At 42.3% G+C, this 20,999-nt stretch overlaps 1 protein-coding gene across 3 annotated transcripts in view; it reads right to left on the bottom strand.

The window, feature by feature from the left end:
• Nucleotides 1-20,999, bottom strand: part of ITPK1 (inositol-tetrakisphosphate 1-kinase) — a 150,082-nt gene that overhangs the window by 102,885 nt on the left and 26,198 nt on the right. For all 3 annotated transcript variants that reach the window (XM_055717210.1, XM_055717212.1, XM_055717211.1), the window contains exon 3: nucleotides 13,152-13,176. In XM_055717210.1, the coding sequence (XP_055573185.1) occupies nucleotides 13,152-13,176 (25 nt within the window). The remainder of the gene's footprint in view (nucleotides 1-13,151; nucleotides 13,177-20,999) is intronic.

Genomic DNA, 20,999 nt, shown 5'->3' with positions numbered 1-20,999 from the left:
GTACTGTCATACTTTCCTTACTATGAAAGTCTGTTTTACATGGGATATTTTCAGAGCAAAATAATAACATTCCCTGTTTTCTTCTCCTTGAAGACACCAGATTCTAAGGTCAGGGGATGAAGAATCTGAAGTGACTGCAGGAATACCAGCAGCAACAACCTGAATTCTACTGAAATCTCACCTTTTCTATTAAAACGTAGATTCATACTCAAATTCTTTTAAAACTCAGATAACACTAGACCTAAATGCAAATATTGCAGTTCGGTTTGTTCTTGAAAAGCTCAAAAAATGGTAGAATTTCTTCACCCTACATCCCAGAATCTGAAAGTATAGTTAAAATAAAGCATGACTTTTCAACACTCAATGTTTCCCCACCTACTATGTGCCCCTTGAACCAGTAAAATCCATAACCACAATGTCAGCTATGTTCCTGTCAAGTTACTGTTGCCTACCAAACACAGACGTGGGGTATTTACCATGTATTTCATGTCCATACCTCAGACCCCGAGGACAATTTTTAAAAAAGAAAATGTTTTTTCACTGCATTCAGCTTTCACCTCCAATGCAAACCAAGTCATTTAAGTCAAGCGAGTTATCAGTATCAACATACAACAATAAGTGGTCTGAAATATGCAGATATTCAGACTTGAATTTATAATCCCTCTCGATCTCAAAAAAAAAAAAAAAACAAACAAATCCCTAAACCCAAACCCTAAACAAGATAAAAACCCTACCACTCTCAGGAAAAGAAATGTTGATTATTAGAAACAGCAGTCTTACAACATTAGCATACAGCTTTAAAGTTGGAATACCAGCCTAGATCCCACACCCCTTCAGCAAACTTTTATTCCTCAGCTTGGTGAAGCACTAATTAAGAAGATTTAGCAGATTAAAGTGTGAGTTGCTTTAATACCATATAGTTGCTTCTATTTTGAATACTCAGGAGATGCTCCATTACAACAACTGCAGACATACCATGAACACCTACAGAGGCAGAGAGTATCCTTAGATCAGGATGACAAACATGCAAGTAAAGACTGAAAAGCAAAGAATTTTACAAACAGTGCCCCACAGAAACATGGAACTCTTCAGTAAGTGAACTGCTTTGTTTTGCTTTAAAGTTCTATTTACTTGCTGTTCCTGGGTGTTTCCTCATTGTTTTACGGTTCATCGTACTACTGTGAGCATGCCATAGGCAACCTCACTATGCTGTAGGCTGTTGCTAAGTTATCCTCTGCAAACACACAAAGTTCTTCAGACAGAATCATAAACAATCCTGATAGATTCAATAAATAAAAGTTGTAGCACATCAAGCTTAAGAAAATTTATAAGAAATTAAAATTCCTAATCATCAGCAACTACGCTTGGTACTCCTGTCTAATGAAGATGAAGTAAACTCTGTTAGCTCTTCTTTTAAACATTAACTTGATGGTATTACTGCACCAAACCTTGGCCACAGACAGCCATATCTGGGCAGTAATAATGACGACCTTCAAGACAGCATTTCCATGGACAGATTATTTTTCATGCATGATTATGCAGCATTTACATTGCAATTCCCTACACAAAGCAAAGAAGACAGCCTAGTATTACTTGCAAATCACTTACGCTGTAAGCAGAGTTAAGTTGTACCCATCCCAGGAGACTCTTGAACAATAGTTACAAAAAAACAGTCCTCAAGAACTAGGAATATTCAGCGCTAAGGAAAAGGCAAAAGCAGTCAAGATTCATTGATTTCAGAAGGACACATCAAAAGAGACACAGAGCCGAGAGCTACAGAAACACACAACAGAGCCCTTTCTGGCTGTTAAGAAAGAACAGGACACCCCGCAATAACCTCAGCTGATTCAGGACTACCACAACTCCTGGGACATGACCATGGCATAGCAGCTGCATGAGAACTGCTTTCAAGTCCCAGGTGGCTCAAAGGCAGTGGGCTGGCCACACCTGTCTTCTAGAAGCACCTTTGGTTTGAGCTCAGTCCCTCCAAAGTCCCCCTGCAATGCTGCAACCATGGTGCTTCCAGCTGGTTTCCTGGGGGTTTGCTGGGGGAACCTCTGGGTAAGGCACTCCCTCCTCCACTGCTGTCTGGAGAGGTCCTCCTCGCACACCAGAGGGTACACTGGTTGGCAGAGCAGGGACTTGGAAACCAAAGCCAGGAGCATGATGAAAGCAGACCTGCTGAAAACATCACTCAAACCTTCTGAGTGACTAAATCAGCACTTTGCCGTTTAAGCAAAAAGGAACACGACAATGCAGAAGTTGAAGTAACAGCTGGGAAAATGCGTTTCCACTTGCTATCCAGCTTTCCATAATGCAAACTAACTACCCACTGACCACCAGGGTATGTTGCTATCCTCTTTCCTTCCTTGAAGCTGGACCTACTCGATCCTAACAGAGAAGTAAATATAAGCCACTGAGCTGCTGTACAATGGGCTAACTGCCCTAAATCAGTAAAAAGACATTACACCAACCACCCCTTAAGAGGCACTGCAAGGCCTGGACCGTACTGGATACGCTGAACATGCTCTAGCCCTGGCAGCTGCGTACAAATCAGAGGCCAGCCGTACCAGCTCAGGTAAAGCAGCAGCACACCCATGCAGCACACTGCTCCAAAGCCAACACAACTTTTGTGTGCATCAACTTTTACAGGCTCAATCAAAAATACCCAGGTTTTAGGAAGCACAGAAAAAAATAGAGATGCATTGATCTAACCATACAAGCTGGTTGAAGAATCTAAGAAGAGACCCAGCAGGCAGTAACATCTAAGACAAGTCATCATGGTGTTTATCAAAAGTAAGCATTCAACACACCCGTTAGGCGAGACTGACAACTGGGGTGTAGTTTCCTCACACAGCAAGAACTGAAAGCAGTGTGAGGGTGGTGCACTTACTTGACTGGCAAGAAAAAAGGTCTTCTGGTCAATGCAGGAGCTTCATTGTTAGAAACCCACCAGCAACTCCAACCTGCCCGTTTTGGCTCAGAGGCGGAAGAACCATCAGGAGCAGGGACAGGTAGGAGGATCACTCACCAGCAGGGAGCAAGTTATCTCTACCTCCTTTTCAGTCACTTAGTTCAATGATAACCAGCCATAAAGGCCTTGAATGGTATGCAAGTCATCACCACAGCAGGCTCATGAACATGATTACATCTGCTTTGACTCCATTTCAAACTGCTTGTACTTCCCCCCCCCCCCCCCCCCCCCTTTATAGCTGCTGTTCTTTTTTCAGCCACTTAAGGATGTTATCATAAAGGAAAGGGTATTACAAGATAAGCTCATCTAGGTCACAGGAAAGAACATTTTCTAAGCTAACCTAAAGCACAAACGATCTCTCTGCAATCAACATAAATTCTCTATAGACTGCAGTTACTTTGTCCTCTAATCTCTGTTACCAGTAATTCAATGAACAATTTTAACACAGTAACTGTGCTGCTGAGGTTACAGGACAGTGGAGTTGTGCAATGAAGCTTCTTGTACAAGAAAACAATTTCAGACGCACTTAGACCTTTGAGTAAAGGAAGCTTCTGGCTCCAGCCAACAGTTTACTACAAAAACAAAGCTAAAAAGCTTTTCTCAGTTCGCAAAGTCAGCCAAAAATTCCTCTACAACAGTTGTTTCCCTTACATTTCAGTCTCTTACAGTATTAGCTCATTCCCAATGGCATCTTTTCCATCTCGTCTTCAGATGATTCTGTCAAAACACTGTAAATAACTTGTTTGCACTCTGGCAAGGTACCAGGAGGAATTTATTATTATTATTTTTTAATGTCCTTACTGACTACTGAATACTCATAACAAACAGTCAAATGAGGACAGAATATACATGTAACTTAACCTATACAGTAACTTTACATTAGATACAAAACACCTTTTGTTCAAGGAAGCACACCAGTTGGGAAATTAAATGAGGCAGATATAATTTATCAGAGCAATCTCAGGTTAAAAAAATTACTAGTGAACTCGGGTAAGACTCTGAACTACCCTGGATGCTAAAAGAAGAGTATAAGGTGTGGTTTCTGCCTTCCTACTCATAATCTCTGTCGTGTCATTTTTCAAAGACACAGGAGCACCACCCACATTTCAATTTAGGTTGGTTTGGGGTTTTTTCCCGTGGCTGGAATGTCAGATATCTTAATGACTGGTTAACTGACAGCATTGCCTTAGGATCCTACAGGTCAACAAGCAAACTTTAAGCAAATCTAGAGGACAAGCTCTCTTGACATGCTTTTGCTGACCTGTAATAGGAGCAACCAATAAAATATTTTGACTCCTTTAGAAAAATAACCTTAACATAAGAAGGGAACAAGTAAAATATACTATGGCATCACCATTTCAGTGACAAATCTATGCTGTATACCAAAGGCAGGCTTGGATTTCCTTTGCTTTTAAATGTGCAGGTAAGTCAGAAGGCATGGATACAAAGCCTCCTATGAACAAACCCAGTGCTCTACAGATGGGTGAGCAGGAGGGGAAGCAGCAGAGCACAGGGTGTGACGACCACTGATGAATCTGCCTTGCAGCACTGCACAGACAAAGCTCGTTGGCTTTTGTGGCTCCTCTGGCTTTGAGATTCATACAGCTTCAGTATTATGTCACTAGCACACTGTCTTTAAATATACCAACAATGTCATCCCCAGTATAAATCTGAGCAACAGAGATATATTCATATACACCTGCCGGAGAAGCCTTGTCTCCAGCTCCCACCCCCAATCTACGGGAAGAAAGTCAACTCCTGCCCTCAAACTTCTTCTCTTTAAAAAAAAAAGCTTTCGAAAAGGAGGGGCTCTATTTCTACCAATTGCTAAGTGACTGCTTACGGCAGATCATACCGTTCGGTATCCAATGTCTATTTTGATTCATTTAACAACTGTGGTTGGCTCACCCTTGCCCCCAGCATAGCCAGGAGAGAACCACAGTAATCTTATCTAGGAAGCTGCAGCAGCAGTCTCCTTTTGGAGAAGTCACGTGAGGAAAGAAGGATGAAAAGAAAAATTAAGATACTACAGCTCTCAAATTTTCCACAGATCTGACCTTATGCTAAAGAAACAATTTTGGATAACCCACTTCTACCTCACTTTAGAGAAACTATGCCCGTAATCATTTAACTGTCGCGTCTCTCTCCTTTCTTCCTTGGACTGAGATCCTACATTCAACAATTCCCACTCTAAGCTATTAATTGCACAGCTTTTGGTAGCAGTGCAAAATCAATTTTAGCAGTAAACATGCTCAAAAACGAGACAAAGACAGTGATTCAAAACAGTCAAAAAGTCCATGAGTGTTTTCCACTGATATGCTATGTCAGTATGAGAGATACTGCAAACCAACAACCAAAGGCATAGAAAACATCTACAGCATATGCTTTTCTGTCTGATCTGCCTACCTTCAGAGATACAGCAAAACAAGGTCTATGCTGTCACCAAAGAAAACAAAGCACCAGTGTATTGCTCTCACCAGAAATGCAGAGTTAAAGTGAATAATAAATATTCCTTCTAGCAAGATACATCATTCTTAAAAGTGTCCCTTCAGGAAAGAAAAAACAACAGAGCGGGTGGAGGAGAAGTTAGGCTGTTCTGATTAAGCTGAAGCCACTCTACTTTCTTCTGTTGTAATTCCATGAAGGCAATCAGGTTCAGCAAACCATTTCCAGGTTTCACTGTGTTTGAATGTGCCCTGTTTTATATAAGGGCAGCTGAAGTACGTGTGCTAAGAGTTTCTCTAACTTAAGAAACTTCAGGGCCTAATGTCTTTAAGCACCAGGTTTTATTGGAACCCCATTCCATCTTGTGATATGAATACATTTATCTCCTTTAATTGTGAAGTGCCAGAAGAGCAAACAAGCATGCAATGATCTCCATATACAACTATCTCAGGTCACAGCCCAGACCAAAGGAGTAAATAACTTTTGCAGAAGCTGGAGAAAGGCAGAGTCAACAATATACACTACAACAACTTCCACAAACTCCACTGATGTTCTGCAGAGTCCTCTGGAAGTTCATGCCTACCAGCCACGCTCAGTGAGAAAGGCAGGCATACAGTCTCCTTTACTGTTCTGGTAATATCCTCTCTACAAAGCTTTGGTTTGAAGCAAGTCTGAGCTATGGTGGATACCAGAGTCATTGATCCCAAAGGAACATTGTTGTCCCAGTGGAACAAAACCCCAGGACTGAAGACAGGGTTACAACTGCTGTTGCAGGAATGAGCTTGCAGCTCTGCCTAAGCTGAGAACTGCATGAGTTTGCCCCCAAAACAGACAAACGATGGGACATTCAGCTGGGAGGACACCTCAGTACTAGGGTCAGAGACAAGTGTTACCCTTGGTCATACTAACTCCCCATTCTTCCTACTCCAAGAAAAAACTTCAGAAAAGGTCAAAAGAGCCATGTGCATATTTGTACTTCAACACAGACTTTGCAGTTTCAGCAAACCGCAGATGAGACAGGTTGGCTTTAAAATATGGCATTTCCCAAGTCACATTGTCTCCAAAAACACTGCATTTGCCCTGCCTTGATACTGTAACACAACATCTGCCTCCAGCGAGACAAATAATCCTATTGTTTAGTGCAGCCCAAAACTAAAGTCCCAGTCTTTGTTGCCCATAGGCACCACTGCAATAATCATGATTAATAAATGCAATGTCTAATTGTCATTTAGTGCAAAGACTGAGACTGTATGTTGCAAAATATTCCTAGTCAAAAGGAGGCAAATACAGAGTTTTACTCCCCAGCATTTCTGTCAGGGTCTTATGTTTACCCACACTGTTTCCTAAGGAAGCATTATGAAGCTTTGCAGTTCACAAAAGTATCTGGGGAGGCACTTATACGCTGATGACTAAAGGAGTATTACACACAGCAAACTGCAGAAATTACCAGCCCCCATTAATAGTCCCATTTTCCTTCACACACTCATCTTACTCTACAACTCCTCCATTCTGGCATCTCAAAGCAACTTAAATGGCATTCTACTACATGGAATATTATTACCTTCATTAGGAACAAGAGGCAGAATTTGTAAGGGAGTTGTCCAAAGTGTCTGCAGTAAGTGACAAAGTGAGGCAACTCCACACTGAGATCTCGGTCCCATTACAGTCATCAAAATCTTTGGCAGAGGTCCCATGCAGACTGGATTTCCACCCCAGGACATCCCAGTTCCCAGCCTTTAGTAGTTAGGACTCACTGCCTCATCAGTACATACCAAGGAGTCAAGAGAAGACAAAGGGGCTGGGCAGAGCTGGCTCCATGGGCCAAAGCAGTACAAGCTCAAACCTGACAGCCATTCATTACGTATCTGTTACAGATTTCTAAATCTTAGTCATGTTTTCACTCACCCAGGTGACTTCTGCAAGTGATGGCAGAGCCTATAGCTCTCTGAGCCACAAAAATTTCTTCATGGTTCTCTCATTCACTCACCAAGAGTGAAAATAAATCAGATCTAAATGCATTTTTGTTTGGCTTACTCTGTCCAGTTTTTAAGAATAACAGTTTTTTTATTTAATCTGCTTAATCCACGTGGTGAAAACGTACTGTAGTTTTGTCTTCCTCCCCTGCTGCAACAAATGTGTATTTATCCTTCCTCCCCACTGGACCAGAAAAGGGCCACGCTGTACTTCAGTGACCAACATGCTGACGCAATATACAGCGGCATGCCAAAAACCCCCTTCCCTGCACTGGAACCCGTGCTTCACTCCTGCTGGGCAATGCTGCTTCTTGGGTACCAAGAAGCCTCACACAGAGGGACCTCCCCTACTGGGAAGGGCCAAGGAGAGGATTCAGGGTTCTGTTCTTCCACAGTCCTGCTATTTCTGGATTTAAAGGTGAGATTATTACACCTTTTTCGAAGACCTCACTTTGTGTTCTCAGCACACTCTGCGTAGTGCTGATGCTAAGAAGTACCAGAATGTTTTCAAGATTTTAACCAGCAGCCCCTCACCTTCAAGCACATGCAAAGTACCTCACACAATCCAGACTGGGGAGGGCTAGAGGGCTTTTGTAGCATCATTCCAAAAAAATGCATTGAAGGCAAAGCAGACTGCCATTCCCAGGACAACATGCACTTTACTGAGGGCCTGGCATACATGTAAAAATAAACTTTCTTCTCCCTGTACTAGACAGCCAATTCTCCAACATCTCAACAACCCTGCTTGCTTTGGAAGCTTTCCAGTCCTATCTTTCTGTATATGCTATCGGATATATATTTTATAAGCTCCTTTTCTCAGAACACTGCTATTCCAAGGTTATTCCATTAATACTTCATGTGAAAATAAACCTCTCCATTTCAAGAAAACAACAGTTCCCTGGCAACAATTAGTGGGAACTGTTGTCATTAGTATTTTACTCTGATTGAAGAATTAAAAAGGGAGAAGGGGATCTTCAATTCTCCTTCACAGGCTTCAGTAAAACCCACAGCTCAAAGGACAGTTTTCTTCTCCAAAGTAAAAAAAGAATTAAAATATCTCAATTCGGAGGGAGTAGGGGGAAAAAGGAAAAACAAAACAGCAGGCGAGACCATTGTAACTACTACAATCAGCTGTTCCACATTGGAAAACATGTTGTCCTCCCCATCCCACTGCTATTAAAAAATGTGCAGCTTGAAATACAATGACTAATCCCACTTTTATAGCCAACTGACTAGAACATCTTTCTAAGATAAAAGAGATTAGTGTTCATCTGAACCAAAAATACCCACCAAAAATAGGAAATAATCGCTATTTATAATTAAAAAAAATGCAGGCAAAAGCTCTAGGAAAACTTGAGCGTGGAAGTGCTCAAAACGGCTTTGAAGTTGTGAGAAATGCAAAGGCTCCAAACTTTGTCACACAAAGACCAAACTGGCAATTTGTCAGAAGCCAAAGGGCTGCAGCTAATTATTCAGGATTTGCATAACTTGTGAAACAAAAATAAATGCATGTCCCCATCAGAGGTACTTGTGATGATTTCCACTTCGCTGCACATGTTTTCAATCTTACATTCTTCAGACTAAGCCAAACAGATTTTTTCCTGAAAAACAAGGTAGATGGGGATGTTCTCTCTCTCCCTCGCCAGCGTGCAAAGTCATAAGAAAATGGATACTTTACTGGCTGAAGAACCACCAACAATTTTCAGTTCTAAATTAGGCCTTATGCTAATTTGGGGGAGGGAGGGGTGAAATTGAACAAAATCAAGCTTTTACTAAAAAACATTAAAACCAGCTTTAGCTTTTAGAAACTACCCAAACCCCTTATTTGCTAGGTTCCATTATAGAAAATAATTATTTAATGGTAAATGCTTCATCAGACAACCACTGCATAACATCAGAGGCTGCCTTTCCCTTGAAAGGGTGAGGAAAGAATTTACTAAGAAATGCCTTAATTTACGTATCTACTGGCAAGTCACCCCAATGCCAGTGCAAGAGCTGCTCTGTCTCAGCCTTGCCAGCTGCTGCCTGCCCAGTAACTGCCTGCAGACCACAGCAGATGGGCTTCGGTCATGTCTGTCACCTGCTCAGAGCATCTCCACCCCTCCTCTGGCCACCAGCTCACACCACTCCAGCTGAGCAGGCAGCTGTGAGGGGTGGGAAGACCTGGCAAGAAAGAGGAGGTAAGTAACTGCTACAGGAACTGCAAGAGCATTTCATTCAGAATACTTTAAATGCAGCTGAATTGGTGCTGTTTTTCACTGGATGAAAACCAGCAACACCAGGTCTGCTGACCACCTTCAGCTGCTCTTCCTTTCCCTTTGTGTGCCACACAACAACATGGGGAAGCCCCAACACTGGGCAGTGCATGGCCCCACACCTCTTCTGAGGCACCTGCAGCTAGACCCCCGGCCACCCAGGTTTGCCAGCACAGCTCCCAATAGCACTGGGGCTGCTACAGCAACAGGCAGGCTCCCTAGGGGAGCACGGGCACATCCTTCAGTCTTCCCTCTTGCTCCAGTTTAGCAGGAGTGCTTCCTTACCTCACAGGGTACAAACAAGTAAGCACCCTAATTCAGAAAACACCCTGATACTAGGATGATGCCTACTTCAATTAAGCAAATGACCAGCTACAAGGTAAGAGATACAACACTGTATTCTGTTAAGAGCCCGTATTTAAAAGTCAGGAAGACATGGGTTTGTCTTGCAACGTAACACTGGTTTGTAGCTGCCCCACTGACTTGGATTTAAGCAGCAAAAAGCAAATCTAGTTCCAAAAGACTGCCAGATCTTAAAGATGCTGCTATTCAGAGTTCTGCCACTGGCCACTGGAAAAAAAAGAGAAATAAGCTAACCTGTTAATGCTCCCAAGTGTTTGAGTGCAGGCTCAGACTCATACTGTCTTTTGCAAGTTCATAACCTTGACAGCTTTTTATTAATTCATCTACTGTACTATCTTTTAAGCCAGATAGCTTGATGGGTGTTACTCAATTGTACTATATAACATCATGCATTTCAGCTCCTATGCATTGAGTTCACAATGAATTCTCACTATGTAAGAATTCAATCAATATTTCTAAAAAAATTCCAATTACCTATCACCAGACAACTTGAGAGGTTCTTTGTTTGTTTTCAATGCGATGCTTGAATAATGTCTTACCACTGGATCAAGGAATATGCCTGTTAAGCACCCCACTGCCAGTCCTATTCTTCCAATATTTCTCTTTGGAGGATGCGCATGCTTCCCCACTCAGTAGAATAGAAAGCTAGAACTACTCTTTTTACTGGAACTGAAAGTCTAAGACAAAACACAGAACTTGAACACAAATCACAGAATGTTAATTGCTGTCTAGCAGCAGCTTGCTTGATAATCTGCCCAGCACAATTAGCCTTAAGAAAGCAAAGTAAGAGGATTTCATCGGTCTAGGTGAAGACTAGAGGACCATCCTAAACCCCTACTGCAGGAAGGAAACAGAAGTCACACAGGTGTTTATTTGAAGACTTCTCCCTTTAGTAGCAGGAAATTCTTTCCTGCTCTTGTGAAACATCTTCGGAAAAGAATAATCTGATGTCTGTTCACAGAAGTCAGCACATACCAGTCCATCGTGCTTTGCTATCTAGTAGTCATTAACTGAATCTTACCCTCCGTCTCACTACTTATTACTGGAAAGTACATCTAAATTCAGAATTTTTAAAAAATGTATTTAGAGAAGGAAATAGATAAATAGCCTGTGTATTTATGCAGCTTGTGTTACTTTCTGTTGTCAGGTGTAAGAGCTGGTTTCTCTTGAACAGTATAGTTTCTTTAAAGGGGAAGGGGAAACAAATCCAAGAAACACTGCTGCTTAACACAGGAAAATAATATTCCCTCTATCAAATAAACTTTGCCCAGCAGGTCAACACCAAGACATCCTCCATCTAGAAGCAGGGCTAGTAGGATTGATTATGTCAGGTGACTCAAGCAAGCTTCCTAAGGAATGCTGAATGGAGAAAGAACCCATTTCTGATACATCCCCTACTGGCTACAAGTACACGCATCAGCATATATGAAGGAAGCAACACACAAGCAATAGGCAAGGGGTGATCACACACAGCCATCCACTCTCTCTAGCAAAGCAGCAGGCATCAGTGTTCAGGGTATGCCTTTGGGGCACAAATTCCCAGTATAGGTTAGTCTGACATCTCAACTATACTGTGACATTTGAGACCACAAAATACTTTTGCACAAAGTCCTGTGTCACAAAGTCCTTTGTAGTTCTGTCCAAATGCTTCCCAAAATGCTATTCCAATAAAGAAATCCTTTCCAATTATTTTGTGTCTGATGCCTACCCATTAAGCTACACAGACTTCAGAAGACTAACAGGTAACCCACAGAAGGTTACTACTTTATCCACAAAGTAACATGGAATTTGCCCGCTGCTCAGCTGGTCAGTGCATCACTGAATTGATCTCGTATGAGCACTTTGCTGCTTAAACATACAGCGTAGGTGCAAATGCAGACATGAGAATATAATGTGCTGGGGTATTACTAAAATAACAGTATCCCCTGGACAGTGAAACAGCTTTCTCCCTGTGCTGCTTGTGAAGCTGTGTTTTGCAAATACTGGTTTCTAAGTATCTATCTGGAGACGCTATTATCACAAAAGAAGCTGCTCCTTAGCTCTGAGCAACAGGAGATACAAGTAAGAGATGATGGTGTACTGATGAAAGGTTAAACGCAGCCAGTAAAGTATATGCCCCTTTTCATTGTAATACCATGCAGTATCCCATATTTTTGGGGATACCAAGCACATAAACTGGAAAATATATCTTTCAGGTAAGTAGCAAAAAGAATCTGTTTAAGCCTTTTCTGATAGTGAATTCTTTAAAATAACATGTCCTCATTTGTAATTTTTTTTGAGCTTTTCTCCTACTCCCTGCTGCTGTTGAGAAGCACTTTTCACATGGACTTACAAGCAGCCTCAACTATCAGTGGTTAGCACCCCGTTTTCCTCCTCTCTATTGAGGCAGTTTCATCTCTGAGGTACTAGAAAACAAGTGTGAGGAACACACTGCCCACAGTGCAAAACGAGCACTCAGTAAGCATCAGCAAGAGTGAAACCTGTGACACACAGCTCTTCTAAGTACATAAGATAAACCAGAAGGAAAGAGTATGCTTCCCTTTTGATCTGTTAGGGCTATAATGCTCTATGTTACAGCTGTCACGGTAACATAATTCCTTTCCCAAGTTGCCATCACCCTTTAAGTAACACTTCGTGTGAAATATGACCATTCAGACCCGGGAAAGAACAAATGTAGCCAACACCTGAACTTCGCTGTACATGGGCTACAACTGGAAGGCACTTTGTATTGTTTCTCTGCTCACTGGGTTAGAGAACATTCCTTAAGCCGTATTTTTTTTTCAAAGGCCAGCTCCTGCTTCTGTTAAGCCTGACTGTGAATGCAATAAACACAGAGTAACATCATGTAATCAACTACCACATCTTATTAATTAACAGACACAAGAAGAGTCTAACTGCATTCCCACTTTCACCAGGGCACCTGTTGAGTTAAGATTAGATGGGCTCAACACATGCCTCACAAAAGGGGGATCCTCTTTTTTCCAAAAACAGTATCCATATCGGAGAATTGGATGAAAAGAAAACAAAATTAATTAAGCCCAGGTCATATTGACATCCAAATGACAGCGTTTAAAAATCAGTAAACCTTCTTTACAAGAAAATAGAGGAGGGAAAAAAAAATCAAATATCATTTTTACTCACCTGTACTACTTCTACTCCTCTTTTCCTGGAAAAGAAAAGGAAAAAAAAAGGAATCATTAATGTTTGAAATGTAGGGAATATCTAAAAACAAATACCAATGGAAAAGGGTTGCTTCATACTGGAACGCAAACAATAAAAATCTGCACTAATGGGCCTGACTCAAATTTGGGAAAGCACTTGTTCAGTTCCATTCCCTGCCTAGGAAGCACTTGGGCAGCCTCTGGATCATGGCCTCAGAAGTGACCCAAGACGCATACTAAGCAGCCACACCACTGGGACTGATACAGCTGCAGATGAGCAGAGGTAGGAGGTGGGTCATGTTAGGGAAGATGTGCATTAATTTTAGTCACTTCTACTTTGCTCTTCATTTCTTATCTGCCCTCAGAGTGTGTGAATTGCACCAAAGCACATCCCATATGATGGACAGATCTTTGATTTTGATCCAAGTATACAGGCATAAATGTCAGGGAGAATGAACAGAGCACCTTGCAGCTATTTATCCTCTTACTTACAGCCTTGTTCTACCCAGTCATCTTGGTACACAGAACGCTTCCCAGAGCTACACACACACAGTGACTTGAAACCCCTGCCAAGAAACTTTGAAGCTGTCCCATGGCTTGTCTTCATCACAAGCACAAAGACACCCAGGCTTGCTCCACAGACTAACCCTGCAAACAGAGCAGGAAAGCAGACAGAGGAAGGGTACAGGCACAGGTCAGGTCCAGAACAGAGAGACTGCCCTGCAGCTGGAGCACCCTGCCCAGATGTGTCACCCTGCTGCAACTTCCATTGCAGATACATCTCCACAGATCCACCGCTCAAGACAGATTATCCATTCTGGAAGCAGTGCCTCAAAACTACAATTATTTAAAACTCCAGCTGGTGATTAGGACTGTACTGTGTCAGATGGATCTAACTGTGGACCTCAGGCAGAGGCAACAACCCCTACATCATGTAGCTATGCCCGAAGAAAATCTAATTAATTCCACAAGTAGCCACACAACAAAACGCGTTAAGATTCAACCCCATAAAGTGAGTACGCTCCATTGTTCCAGCCTCAGCAAGCATCAAGCTACAGGCTGGGATGGGACTCTGTGTGCGCATCAGCCCTCAATGCTGTCATTTCCTTTGGACAGAAAGGGACACACACCCCAGTACGTGAGCAGGGAGACGGACACAGCTTCCTGTGACACTGTTCTAGACAGCAGGCAGTCTGGATGTGGGGACACCAGAGAGTGCAATGCCACACGGTTTAGACACACACTTGGACTTCAGTTCAGAGACTTGCAGTCAGCCTGGCTCCTGAAGGAGCAGACTTCGAATACTCGGGGTTTGTCAGAAAGGCGCAAGCCTCTGAACGATGCTTTGACCATTTGGGGAATAGTTTTGGTGACCCAGAAATGTCAGGGATAAGAGACTGGAGAGGCCTGCTAATTATACACCAAAATGTTGAGAACTGCAATTGGTAGAGCCAAATTAGGCATATCTGCAGAGATGGCCGTCTCCTCTGTTGATACGAGAGCTGAGATTCAGGTACCTACAGCCAGACAAAGCTCAGTCACTGCATTTGACAAGTTGTCCAGCAAAACAAACTATTTCTGCTCTAGTCTTGAGAACAGAACTGAATCCCTGGCACAAAGCCCAGCCATCCCTGCTCCATGCCATCCTCCCAATATATGCAGGCTGTTAAAATATGCTAGAACCTTCTCCTCACTTGGACATAGGAAATATAGACATAGGAAGACACAGGAAATATAACTTAAAAATCAAGCACCTCAGCAAGCACAAGACTGGAATCTCTATTCTTTGGTCTCCCTAACTCCCTATGTGAAAACTAAAGATCCTTTTTGGGGAGGTCACAGAGCAGACTGCTTAACTCTGCCCTCAGTACTTTTCTAAGAGCATCCATGGTGCTGCCCATAGCTGCAAGTGCTGCACACTGCTGAATACACAATGGCTCCTCCAGTTTTCTGCCCAATACAGCAAGTCTTTCTTTTGGGAAGCCATTACAAAGATGCTCAGAGGGACAGGCAATCAATCAGCATCTATGACACAAATTGCTTCCTTCTTCCACTTTACCAGGCTGGAGTTTTCTCCAGCCTAGAAGCAGCATGCAGTGCACAGCCACAACAGAGAGCTTGTCGTTGTTCAGCAAGGAAGTTAAAAAGAAAATGAAACCAAGCACCTATTGCAGAATTTCAAAGGCTACTGTTATCTGCAAGAGGATGTTAAGTGGTGAGTGATTAATATACTGCCATTACAGTGTGGGAAGCACTGCTGCAGACCATCATCTGAGGCTGGCCAGATGCATTCCAACTGTGTTTTAAGAAGAAAATACAAATTTTGTAGAGATAGAGTTAATAGCCAAATTGTTGAAACCATAATTTTCACACAGCTAAGCAAGATAAATAAGAAATATTAGGTGGGAAATACTTTTTTTGAATTAGGGCACAGCCTACTCAGAAGCATTCCAAGTATTGTAAGCTAAAACTTAAAATAACCAAACCAGCCATATTTTTGCTGTGTCTACCCTGGATTAAATAGAACAACTCAAAACTGCCACTAAAATACACCAGGCTTTAGACAGGACTGCTCCAGAGCCCCTGGAAGAATAGAGGCTAGTGGCAAGGGCTGCATTTCTTGCCATGCCTGCACACACACTGAATAAGCTTTGTTCTACTTTGAAGAAAAAAAAATACTCGCAAGCGGGTTGCCAAACCTGCTTGAGACACAGTCAGTCCAAAGGTTTTCTATAATCCTCCCAAAATGGACTTCGCAAATTTACCGAGACTTACTGAAACCAATTGTACTGCCCCAGCAAAAGGGAAGAAGCCAGACCAGCACACGAGCAGGGAGAGAAGGGGTGCCTGCTGTTAGGCATAAAGTCACGCGTGCTTGAAAAGCTGCTGGAAGGAAGATGCAATTACCAAGGCTGGCATGTATTGCTGGGTCTTCCCCTTTTTCAGAAAGGGGTGGTGGGGGTGGTCCCCTTTGGTTACCTGAAAAATGACAACTTTTTAGTATATATATAAAAATATATATACTTTTATACTAAACTTTTATACTAAAAAGTTCTCATTTTTCAGGTAACCAAAGGGGACAAGAAACCATTCAAGTATGTGGATTTTGAGGATTAGTTAATTCAGGAAAGATCCTCTACTGAAATAGCTTTTTTGAAAATAAGTTATTTTAAAAACAAAAGTTATCGAAACGATCAAGATGTCAAGCAACCATGCACCTCTGTTCTAGCATTAGCTCATTCTCCGCCTCAAAGATTTCCTAAGTCAGTGACTCCAGGCTTTTCAGCTGAGCAGGTCACAGTTGCAGGCTGGGGCAGCAAGACATCCCTTATGCAACCAAGCATGCAATAGCATCTAACTGCGCCAACTGCCTGACATCACATTTGAAAGCTGATCCTACACACAAGAAACTCTAGGACGCTAAAAAAAAAAAAAAAAAAAGGAAAAAGAGAGAATGAAGCAGACTGTGGGCCACAAGCAATAATTCCCCAGCAAGGGGCTATCTGTGCAGGACACACTATGGACCAAGACGGTGGCTGAATTAACTGCTCTGCAGTCCGACAGCACCATGGACCAGCCGCCACTTCATTCTGTGGTGCTTAGAAAGCTAGTAAGAAAAAATACATGTACAACCTTGCTGTACATTCTTTTGGGCTGTTTCTTTAGCAAAGAACAGGCTTTCTGTTACTTATGCCAAGACATGCACCACAGATGCACTTAACATACATGAGATACTACAACAAATTCTTCTCCCAGCGTAAACCACAGAGGCTTGCACGGGTACAGGACTGTGGCTCAGACACAAGCAGTGAACTGGAAATGCTGCAGACAAGCCAGACAGTGAAGAAAAATTACATGAGGGATACAAGATCCTGTCCAGGTTAGGCAGAATGCTTCCAGAGCTACAAAAGCCTATGTCAAAGATGCTGTCCCCTGGGGGTGCGGGCGGGAGGGCTATTTCACTTGGAGTACTGACCACCACTCTTGTGTCCTTCAGTGTTGTACATGACCCTTCTTTATTCCCATGCAGCTTGTTGTTAAGCCACTGCCTATCAGAGGAAGGCCTGGCTGCCTCCCGGTATCGGCAATAGGCTATACAAAACCCACAGCAAGTCTCCCTTTCCGAAAGGAAAAGATAGATCACTATTAGCTGTATTTCCCTTCTCCCTCCAAAGAGGCAACACAACTGGGTCAAAAAGAGACTGTCTGCCTGCTTTCACTGAACAGTTGTTTGAAAAATTATCAGTTCTAAACCAGGAATACCCAGAGATCACTGTTTTAAAAATACATTTAATTCTCCTAGACAAGAATCTTGTACTCCAATCACGAGCCCAGGGGGAAAGAAAAAAAATTACTAGCAAACATTAGAAAACCTCTGGAAGAAAAGGGGAAAAGTGTTTGAGGGTGACAAAACTAAACACCTAAGTTACAGAAAAGCTTCAGTGTCTTCAACTGGCATAGCACACCTAAAGCTATGGGAACCTATTCAGGTGCAGCAGAAATTACTGACTGGTGCTTTGCATGTTCCCTTCCTTCAGTACACAGCTCTGCTGAATGACACATTGCAACACTTAAAGGAAAACCAGAAACATTTAAGTAATCGCTGCATTAGCCTGCAATACCAAATATAACCCAGAAGCTTGTTATGACTTACTGTTCTATGCCTGAAACTAGTGAACTACTGGATAACGCAAGCCTCACCATATGCAGTAGCAATTAAAATAATCACCATGCAAGCTGACTTCGTGGTTAAAGTCAGAATGATGTATGGATTCAGAGGAGAGTTCAATATCAAGTTACTGAAAACACACAAATTAGTGTTTTGGGACTGATGTTTTACCACAGTCTCAAACTACATAGAACAGCTGGCTTTTGGGGTTGTGTTTGGTTTTTTTAACATCCAAAGTAAACAGCTTGGACCAGACCCCCACAAGCATCTAGGGCCTGAACAACATAGTGAATGACAGTTAAAAGAGAAAATGACTATCAGGTCAAGTATCATAGCTATGGTTAAATTAAGTAACATATTTTTGCTGTCTGGTCTGAGTGATAGATCGAAAAATGCCTAACAGAATTTACCATTTCAAAGTAAAAGCCAATCTTTTAGCCTAAGAAGTTATTAGTGCATGCAGTGAGGTTCATTTTCTCAGACAGAAGAACGTTTTACCTCCAGAATTTCCTACATAAGTGGAAAATAATAATAATGTATTGCTTCGATATAAAAAATAAAAGCATCTTCCCAGAAAAGCAGTACGTTGATGTCAAAGGAAGCTGTATAAATATTAATAAATCAAACACCTGCAGCCATAAGACTTTCTGCCACACCATAATTATCAGACACTGAGGAAGGCACCAGGCAAGCGATACCAAAGCAAAGCATGAAAAACAGCCAGTACGGGCTATCCACAGCCTTGCAGACAGCCCGTTTCTCCTCCTGGTGCAAAGGCAAGTTCAGGTCATTTGCCTGAAGTTTTTCCATCAACAGAATACCCTGCATTTCTGTTATTAAATATTTGTGAGGAGCCTTGCTTTTATTATTTTTCATCACTGATGAACTCCATCTTCTTGTCTACCAGGGAAGTAACCAACTGGCAACCTCAGCACAGGGGTGCTCACTGTCCGGGGGTGACAGCTTGCAGCCACAGCCATCAGTGCATGCAGAAGTTAACTGAGGGCATCTGCAACTTTGCAAGACTGAGCTGTAATGAGGGGATTTTTTGTGGTTTGGTTTTTTGCACACAGACTATCAAGCAGGCAATTAATCAGAGTTATTATTACCAGTTTATATACAACTATTCTTACCTTTCAGCAAGCTTTTCCTCAGTAATCAGTATTTTGGAAAGATTTATGACTGAAATAGATCAAAAGTTTGCATTTGGGGAAGGGAGTCCTCCATTTTCTCAGTCTGTAAAGCACCATAGATCCAAAGCAGAAGGGAAATAAAAGTGCACCTTTATAAGCTGGTAGGAACAGATACTGTAGTATGGGGGAGAAAAAGGTCTCACTTAAGAGTTTTAAGTGCTCTTTAAAGGGGTTGAAAAGAGCTGAGACTTTGGGCTGCCACAGAGAACCTTTTAAGTAGAAAAAAAAATTATGGGGGTAGCCCCATTTGTGCATTTGTCCATGTTTTTATAAGGAGAGAATGGGCCAAGCAATAGCAGCCCTCATACATCAGACACTACAATACCATAAGTGATTTTCACACCACCTTCCCATTCATACATGGCATTTGGTAGAACCATCTGATCTTCTCCACATCTTCAAAGCATTATATCATCCCCATTTACAGCTATAAAAGTGCTTCTTAAGAGTGCCGCATCAGAACAAAGCACCCTGAAAGGGACTGGAAAATTAGAGATCTTGGTAGGGCAGCAGCAGCATCACTCTAGTATGACATATACCAGTGAGTGCCTGTGTGGTATTTAGTTGCCAGCTGGGGTTAAACCATGACAACCTGTGGCACCACAATGCTTCCACATGCCACAAATTCCCACCGCAACAGACACAAATGTTTGCCAGCATCTCACAGCAAAGATCCAGCCAGAAACCCACCAATCACTTATCCTGCAAGAGAGCAATGACAGAAGTGAAGCATCCAACATCACAACTTCAGAGGTTCAAATAGCAGGGAGAAAAAAAGCCACGGAAAAACTGTAAGCAGTAACCACAGGAAATCAACTGTGTTTAGTCACAACATTAAGACAAAGTTTCAGTAATGGTTTAATGAAACATTACAGGGCTACTAATTTCAACATTAAAAAACAGGTATTGTGGCAATAAAAATCTATATATCCCAAGATAGAAAAGCCACAAAATCAGTAAATATAAACTCAAAAGGATCTGTTTTCTTTTTATACTAGGCATTTAAGACTGATCAGTGCTGAGCTGTGCCAGACTCTTTTCTTGGAACTGGTGACCCCTGGTTCTGGGAGCCCATACTCACTGCTTTCCCAGCAGGGACACAAAACTTTTAATCACAGTCTTTTGAGGGGGAAGAAAATAAAAAGGAAAAAAAAAAAAAGGAAGAGCTACCAGTGGGAAGAAGGAATGATTAACAGCTGCACAGAAAAATTATTAAAGGCAGTAAGTTATTTGTCCTACCAGACATTGAGGCATATTTAGTACCTGATGACAATTATAAGCAATTGGGCAGGGTTCAGCTTTCAGCCATACGCTTACACTGCCAGACATTATCAGATTCAGTTCCCAGCTATGGCAGGCAGCCACACCATGTGATCTTTTTATAACCTTATTAAAAACCATCTTCAAACCAAGCTGTTTTGGCACTGTATCTTCCATTACAAGACATTTATTTCCCAAAGGTCAGAGTCCTTCAAATTTGCAGGCTAAATTGTTCTAGCATCATCCTTTGGCTTCAATAAACTGCTTGGTTCCTTAAGCACTGCAAAGAGCGTGCATGTCCTTTCTGCTCCCAGCCCCCTTTGTTTCCCCACAACCCTGGTCACTCCAGTGTTAACATGACCCATCCCTTTCAAAAGGTCTTTCTAAGGTCATGAGGCACCAAATTGTCCAGAGGGACCTCGACAGGCTTGAGAGGTGGGCCCATGCGAACCTCATGAAATGCAACAAGACCAAGTGCAAGGTTGTGCACCTGGGTCAGGGCAATCCCGAGCAGAAATACAGGCTGGGCAGAGAATGGATTAAAAGCAGCCCTGAGGAGAAAGACTTGGCGGGGGGGAGGGAGGGTTGTCGGTGGACAAGAAGCTCAACATGACCTGACAACATGCACCTGCAGTCCAGAAAACCAACTGAATCCTGGGCTGCATCAAAAGAAACATGACTGTGGGTCAAGGGAGGTGATTCTGCC

The sequence above is a fragment of the Falco cherrug genome, chromosome 7 (assembly GCF_023634085.1).
Source record: "Falco cherrug isolate bFalChe1 chromosome 7, bFalChe1.pri, whole genome shotgun sequence".
NCBI classification, from domain to species: domain Eukaryota; kingdom Metazoa; phylum Chordata; class Aves; order Falconiformes; family Falconidae; genus Falco; species Falco cherrug.
Note: the sequence above shows the minus strand (reverse complement) of the source record. Positions and strands in the feature narration are given on the sequence as shown.